Source organism: Papaver somniferum, chromosome 10 (assembly GCF_003573695.1).
Source record: "Papaver somniferum cultivar HN1 chromosome 10, ASM357369v1, whole genome shotgun sequence".
NCBI classification, from domain to species: Eukaryota; Viridiplantae; Streptophyta; class Magnoliopsida; order Ranunculales; family Papaveraceae; genus Papaver; species Papaver somniferum.
This window is the reverse complement of record NC_039367.1, coordinates 84638043-84646315: the sequence shown is the minus strand read 5'-3', so window position 1 is coordinate 84646315 and position 8273 is coordinate 84638043. Positions and strand designations below refer to the sequence as shown.

Sequence of the window (8273 nt, the reverse complement as noted above, 5' to 3'; positions counted from 1 at the left end):
GGTTTCTGTGTGTATAAATACGAGTACTGGGAGTCATCTAAGGTTACGTTTACTCTGGGAAAGAAATAGTTAGTTAGAACGAGAATTCGAGAAAGAAGAAACGTAGTTCTGCTGCTGCTGCTGAAAGAAGAACACAAAGAACAAACCTTTCATAAACAGTCGCAGAATATATCGTTGTACAACCACAGAAGAGAAGTATCGTTCTACAGTGCAGTAGCGAAAGACCTTTTGCAGTTAAGCCGTGGTGAATTAATCTTTTGTAGCTGAGTTTTTTCTGTCACTAAACACCTTTAGCGACTGAATAATCATTGTAAGCGATTTTTGCTCTTTTTGAATCAATGAATAATCAATTCTTCTCCAATTTTCGTTCTATGAGTAGCTAAATATATTCTCTAGGGTTTTGGAGGAAACTATTTTTAATGGGTAATATTTAGTATTTAAATTCTTTGACATATTTACTCCATATTTGTGTTTTCAATTGTCTAAAAATTTTCTCTTCTTTGTAAGCTTCGTAAAAACTGTTTTGGGTAGTTTGAGTTGCCGATCTTTTATAAGCGAAGGAAAATTATGCCTTAGAATAGTGACGAAAGTCGTTAAAAAAAAGAGCTTATAACATTATATCTTCCAAAGCATGAGATTGAGTTCGAATTGTTTTGAGTAAACTAGGAGTATTATGTCAAAGTTTTAATTATTGAGTTTACAAACATGAGAAGTAGTGGAATCCAAAACCCTAGAATCTTCTCTCCTTGATTTATCAAAAATAAATTTTAATTAATTTGTCTTAGTATTTTCATTAGTTAATCTTAAACCAAATCTTCAAAAGAGTCCGAGCAACGAATCTTTCTTACCACTTGTAAAAACTACATCAACAATCAGATACCCATGAATCCAAAAGATAAGGAACATATTGCATTTATCACAGATTGAAAAGGAGAAGGTACCAAGTACACCACCATTTTTTTTCTTTCGGCAACCTGTATGGACAAAACCTAATACAATAGCAAGTATACCAACATAATGATCCCCGAAAATATGTATATAGAGCTTGTTAGAGCAATGCTCGGTTGAACCCACAAGTTTTTTTATGTCAAGTTTATTGTCAATATTAGGTGATCAAAACTATATCATGATTTCTAATCTACTAAGTCAAGTCTCTGATTAGCTTAGAATTGTAGTTGAGTATCATAGATCACTCTTGAAGACTGAAGATCGATGAAGACATTTGGAGAACTTCTGTATTAGGTATGTGAAGACTAAACCATTCTATTTTACTCACTATACCATCATTCTATCTATTGAGACTATGTCGTATGACTTCTAGTAGAATTACAAAGAAGAAGTTTCGAGTCAAACTTGTCTTGTGAAAAATCTCAAAATATGATTTAGCAAATAAGATGTTCAAGGGTCCTCAACAATAGTAGTTCTATGAATTAATGTGTGGATCAATTGAAAATTTCCGATGCAAATGATTATATCACTTGGGAAAGATTCAAACAGCATAAGAGAGAAGTATGAACAAACTGATATTTCTACTCAGGGTAGGTTGGCAAACCAGTTCGCAAACCATAGATACCTAAGTTACAGAAATACAGGAAAGTTGTCGAACCAGTTTGTAAACCGTAAGTTCAGTTGGGAACAGTGCACGAACCCGTTTGGCGAATCGATGTGAACCGAATTCTGTAAGTTGTATAAATAGGCTAGTAGTTGACGAACCCGGTTCACGAACTGTAGTCAACTGAGTTCAGTAGTCTAGTAGGGTTTGCGAACCCGGTTCACGAACCGCACCACCTTGACTCGTGAATAAGCTTTGCGGTTCATGAACCATTGTACCAACCGTCCCAGTTTATATTTTAGTATATGCTTAAAGACTTATTCTCATAATATGTTTGGCATTACTAGAACTCTCTTAAACACTTCTAAAAGTAATTTTAGATTGTCCTGACTCGATCTAAATGTTCGAAGGAGAAATAACAACAGAGAAAAACATATGCATATGCATATAAATTTAAAATATAAAATTAAAGACAATACATATAAAATAAAAATGAGTTTAAAAACAAAATTTTGAAAGCGGAAAAATAAAATAAAATAAAAATGAGTTTAAAAACCAAATTGAAAGTAGAAAAATAAAAATACTCCGTACAGGATAAAAATTCAAATAAAAATAATAAAGAACTTAAAAGATGATAAAACATTTAAATGGAATAGATAAGTTTTTCAAAAAAAATAAATAAGAAACCCTAACTATTCATCTCTACTTTGAATTTGGTTATTTTGAAAATGAGGATGGGCCGAAAGAAGGAAAATGTAGATTGAGATTTGTGGGCTCAAAAGTCAACATTATTAACGACTGCGTACATTCTTTAGGAAACCTATTTTGAGGCACACTAAATTTTTTTGAGGCATACTAGATAATGCCAAAATAGGGTCACTAAATAAAAAACAACATCACACCTGATCCACCATTTTTGATAATGGCATAACTACCCTTATATAATTAGTGTAAATGATTATGATTAGAATTGATTAATTATGAATTTTAAGGATTGATTAAATATTAAATTATTAGTGGTGAATTAGTAAAAAAATCAAATTTATGTGAGAGAGTTGGGATTTTTGAGAGGAGGAAGAAGAAGTGAAGAAAAAAAGCTTGGGTTTTGACTTTTGAGATTTTAGTGATTAGAGTGACCAAAATGTGTGATTCAAATCAGAGGTAAACTTCTATCGAGGTTTAATTTCCTTTTATAAGTTGAATCTGCCAAAAAGTTGAATTTTTGAAACCCAGATCTGCTGACCAGATGAACAGTTCGGCTGATAACTTTTGAGCCGAACCTCTGTTTTTTTAAAATTATACCTAGGTTCGGCTGATAACTTGTCAGCCGAACCTAGGTATAATTTCAAAAAACAGAGATTCGGTTGAAAAGTTATCAGCCGAACTTCACTCAGAAACTGAATCATCCACTAGGTTCGGCTTGAAAAATTGAGGTTCGGCTGGAAAATTGAGGTTCGGCTGAAAATATTGTAAAGTCGCATTAGCCGAACATAGTGTTTCTCTAAATCATACACTAAGTTCGGCTCAAAATTGATACTGCAAGATCAGCCGAACTGATCTTCTGAAAACCCTAATTTCATCTTTGAAATCATATTCTACCAATCAAACAAAATAAAATCAATCAAAAACAAGATGAGTTTGTTACGCATACATTCTAAAATACATCTAAGAGCAATTGAGATTTGGATTTCGCATTCCAACGTCGCTCACTTCGATTCGTGTTTCCTTTGTTTGATTAATTTCTTTATTGAATTGGAGTCCTAGATGTTTAAGTTTAAAATTTATTTTGATTTTTAATTTTTAGGTTTTTGAGGATAAGGGAACTATGACAAATTGAAATTATTTAGTGATATATAGGTAATTACACTACCTTTAGACACCCCTTATAAACCCACCCTAAATAATATAATGGATGAGTATGCCTCCAAAAAATGAGTATACCTCAAAATAGGTTTCTTCTTTAGCAAATAACCTGTCTATCATTTACATAATAATAAAGAGTTTAGATGAGATGACATGCTCGAAGTCTGGATCGCTAGCCGGGGGCCAAAACATTGTTATTTTATTCAAAGACGAATAAACTAACTAACATCTACGTTGCTTTTCAAAGTAGATCGATTATTTATGGAGTTACATTTTATAGACCACTTTTAAGGACTCGATCCAAAATTGAAATTACTACAGGTAGTACGCCGATAGAGCAAGGAAGAACTAAACCCTAGTCTCGAAGTAGTAAGATCAAACTGAAGTAAGTTATCTTCAAGTTGATGAGCTCCGATAACGATTGAAGATCTAGTAGTAGTTCGAACTCCAGCATGGCCACCATCCACAAAAGCTAAACACGACACGTTCTCTTTTACCTGTACCATTGAGTTTGATCCAACTATCCTCCAAATGACCCTATCCGTATGCAAAACTAAGTCGATATTGGGTACACCGGGTCCAACTCGAGTACTTCCCAGACTTGTCGAGTTAAAACATAATCCAAATGGTGCAACTGGATCCACTCTCGGAATGGTTGAAGTTTCATTAGCAAAGAACTGCGCAACAGCTTTGTATATTGAAGTTTCTAAAATAGTGTATGGTACTACTGTACTGATCTTGGTCCCTCCAAAACCATGTGGATCCATAGACAACAGGGAAGTATTCACTGGAACAAGCTTATTATTGATCTTAATAGATCTTACTCCTATGTAATACTCTCCTTGTCTACTGATGATTAGTGGGGTATAACTGAGTGATTGTGAGATATCGATTCCTGGACGCATCATATATGGACCGCCGCCAAAGAATAAAACACCTGATTCACCAAGGCACATAGCAAACTTATGTTGAAACCCGAAGTGTGAAGTTAGTTGGGTTGGTAATGCAATCTGGGTTTGCCCGAGTCCAGCTATTCCTTGAACACCCGTTGGAAGTGCTCCCCCTTGTACCAAGAAGGATGGTGCACAAGCAAAGAGAAAACGCGGGATGGTGAAAACCGGACCTGGGTTCGAACCGTCTGTAGATTGAATTGAGAGTACATCTTCTCCAAGTTCTCCAGGTCCACTTCTATGAGTGACTGGATTAAATGAAACTAGCCCGCATGTGTTGTTATGACATCCGGGTCTTGATGGAGACCCGGTACATGTACGACACCAGTGGATATTGGCGATGGAGCATCGAGATGAGTGACAAGGAGGAGCATGGTATGTCGACGATAAATACTCATGATCACAAGTAACCCACAAGAAACGTCCGTTTAGATCGATAACAAATGGCAGGGGTGTTAACGGAGTTCTCTTATAGATTTTTGCGACATAGAGATTAGTAGCATTATCTCTATGGATTGGCAAGACGAGTGCGTTAGCTTTGAAGTCACTTGGTCTTTGTTGGGCTTCGCATGGTAAGTGAGAGATCACAGATACAAAGATGATGAACAGAAGAAAGTAATGATGTGATGATGGAGGAGCCATTAGTAGGTGTAGAAGTGATAGTTGTTGAGCTTTAGGTAGTCTTTTCATGCATGCAAAAGAAGATATATATGCGGTTTCAGTTTAGTCTTTTAGTGTTAGATGATGAGTATGAGGGAGTGACGTTTCAAAGATGAAAAGAGACATAACAGGTGTTTATGTCTTCATTCCCACTTTAGCATTCTAGTGATACGAAGATGAATTGATCATATCCATACCACCTAAAAGGAACAAAAATTTCAGGTAGCTGTGATTCGTAATACAGAGCTACTTGGCATCGTGTGGATACACTTCAATCGCAATTTGCCACTTATATCCCAAATCACAACCTTGGCCGAAAGTGAGGTTTCCTAGTTTTGCAAATTGAAATGTGAAATCACCTCAAGCAGCTTAAGTCCTAGGGAATTTTCTTTTTCTAGCCCCACCCACTATTTTTCTTTTATTTTTTTTTTTGGTAAAGTTAAACATTCTGGTTAAATTTAAAAATTAATTTCAAACCTCTTAATTAATAAAAATGATTGTTAAAAAAGAAAATGGTCGGAGGGAGAATAAAAAATGATCCCGAAAAATTAAAAATCGTTGTCAATTCGCTAACTAGAGTCTATATAAACCAATTCAACTCGAACCAAAACTTGCTTGTGGACTCGCTTTTTTTTCCAGACGCTCGCATTCATTTGTGATCTAAGGTCCGTCTACGATGTGGTCAGGCCACATACAATGAGTACGTGGTCCCTCTTTAAATCTTGACCTGACACCTACATAATTTTAATACTTGCCCCTCTAAAATCGCGTAAAGCATTCACGGTTTAAAAAATAGTAGGAAGTAAACCTTCTTTTTATTCATATATGTAGTAAAATGGTTATGGAACTTTATTTTCAATTTTAATACGTGTCAACATATAAAAAGGGGACACATATATATTTGAAGTATGTGGCTCGACCACATCGTAGCCGCTCTGGTGACCTTCCTAGAATAAATATATTGATTAAATTTCAAAATCATACTCAAATATCAAACTTATTTAATTAATGTGTTGGGTGGGTGTGGAACCAGAGTGTGTTAACAAGGAACATGTATTGTTTTGGCATTAGTTTTCAAATTTTTCCAAACAAACCATATTCATGGTGGAACAATCACAGGACACAACACGTGAGAGAGAGAATGTTGATAATAGTCATGGAAGTTGCTACTGCTACTTCAACTTCTTATAAGACGGCAATTCTCTGGTTTAAATACTCTCATTGAATGTGACAATCCTAGTTTTCTGCATTTAATCCACCAATTTCCTTTCAATAAACTTGTGAGTCACTTAACATTCACTGCTAATAAAATTATCCTTCAGTTCAAAACTAAGCATTTAAAAAGGTTCAAAACACCATTAATTGAAAACTTGAGAACTAGAATGACAGGATGAAATGGGATCAATTTGAATAACTCGGTATAAACTATTATGATAAAAAAATGTGGCTTCGTCTGTTTGCATGTGTCAAATGAATTGTTTTAAATTACCTGTTAAAATTTGTGACCAAATAACAAAAATGCAGAGAAACTATTGGTGGGGAAAAAATGATAAAGGGCTAAATAAAAACGGGAAAAAAGGGGTCTGCCTCAAAAATTGGACATCTATATGTAAAACTCTGGAAGAAGGAGGCCTAGGTATAAAGAATTTAAAAAATTTAACATAGCTATGATAGCGAGGATGGAATGGAACCTAAGTCAAAAGCCTAACTCCCTTTGTGCCACTATTATGAAAGAAAAATATTACCCTGGAGGTGATCTTCTCCGTATAAATAGCAAACCACACAAAAATGATAGTTGGGTCTGGAAAGGGTTACTAACATGCATAAATCATATAAAAAAGTGTTGTTTTTGGGAACTAGGAAACGAAAGAGACATTGATATCTGGGAGGATAGTTGGATCCCAGATACTAAACCTCCTCTTTATTGAAACTTTCCTGCTACTGCAGGGCTTACAAAAGTCAGTGATCTGATATTGGAAAACAAAACATGGGAGATAAGCAAACTTGTAAAATGCTTTGATATACAAATAGTTGAAAAGTCAGGAAAATAAGAATACCAACTGAAGAAAAAATAGATGCCCCAAGATGGATTCTAAACGAAAAAAGTATGTTTTCTGTGAATTCTTTATACAATCATATCAATTCCAATGGAAATACTGAGACCAAGTGGAATAGAATTTGGAAGTTGAAGGTACCCCCAGCTGTAAAAATTTTTATTTGGAAGACAGCGCACTCAATCCTCCCTAACAGTATGAGAGTTGCAGCTATCCTACCTGATATTGATACTAAGTGTAAGTTATGTAATGCAAATGAAGAAACTTTGAATCACTTATTTCTGCATTGTAACTATGCAACACAGGTATGGATGCACTTCAATTTTGATATGAATTATGTTAGAAATGATACAACAAACTTTCATGACTGGCTTTCAAATTGTCTTGAAAACACTGAATTGGGAACTTATGAAATAGAATGGAATGCGATGTATAGTATTATAATATGGTTTATATGAAAAACAAGGTGTGATGTGGTCTTTAAAAAGAAATATCAGAGCAGTGTTACAATTGCAAACAGGATCATTAGATACATAAATAGTTACAAAACTGTGAACAAGCCTGGTCACAACATAATGGAAGATCTTTACTATAACTCTGTGAATGATGTTGTTTTACAGATAAAAAAGTTTCCTAAAGAGAACATAAAAAATGACATGACACTGAAAATCCTTATTGCTTTGCATATCTCCATTTCAAAAACAAGTATTGGACTAATTTTGGTGGATCATACAGGTACAATCAGAGAAGTTAGAGGGCTCTCTACTGACAGTACAACAATAGAAGAACTTGAACAACAGGGAGCTGAAGCATCTTTCCAATGGGCAACACGATGGAGTGGACACAGGATTTCTTTCACAAGTGATTCAGAACCAACTCTGGTGCTGCTGGTGGGAATGTATGCGGAAGCCAGAAGACAAAAATACCAAATCAGTGAAAATTTTGGAAATGCCAAGAAATTTGAAATGAACTTTCTAGCAAAAGACTTTAACTTGGTTGAGAAAGAAAAAGTAATGTGGCCAATAAAACTGTCTATTTTTTGTAACAAGTATGACATCAACCATAGTTGGGCTGATTATAACTTATGGGTTTTATTTAACTGTTTGAACACTGAACAATGGAATCAAAATGATACGAATATCGGAAACACTATGTATGAGATTTCAAGAACCAGTAATTGTAATCTATCGAGGT

The 8273-nt window shown here is 34.7% G+C and overlaps 1 protein-coding gene across 1 annotated transcript; it reads right to left on the bottom strand.

Annotated features, from left to right (window-relative positions):
* Positions 1 to 3580: 3580 nt before the first annotated feature.
* Positions 3581 to 5349, bottom strand: LOC113317717 (basic 7S globulin-like). The gene has a single exon (XM_026565861.1). The coding sequence runs from the start codon at positions 5053 to 5055 to the stop codon at positions 3703 to 3705; it is 1353 nt and encodes a 450-aa protein (XP_026421646.1). The 5' UTR covers positions 5056 to 5349; the 3' UTR covers positions 3581 to 3702.
* Positions 5350 to 8273: the final 2924 nt, after the last annotated feature.

Excerpts from the sequence above, each read along its gene's own strand:
- LOC113317717 (XM_026565861.1), bottom strand. The coding sequence starts at position 5,055 with ATGAAAAGACTACCTAAAGCTCAACAACTATCACTTCTACACCTACTA.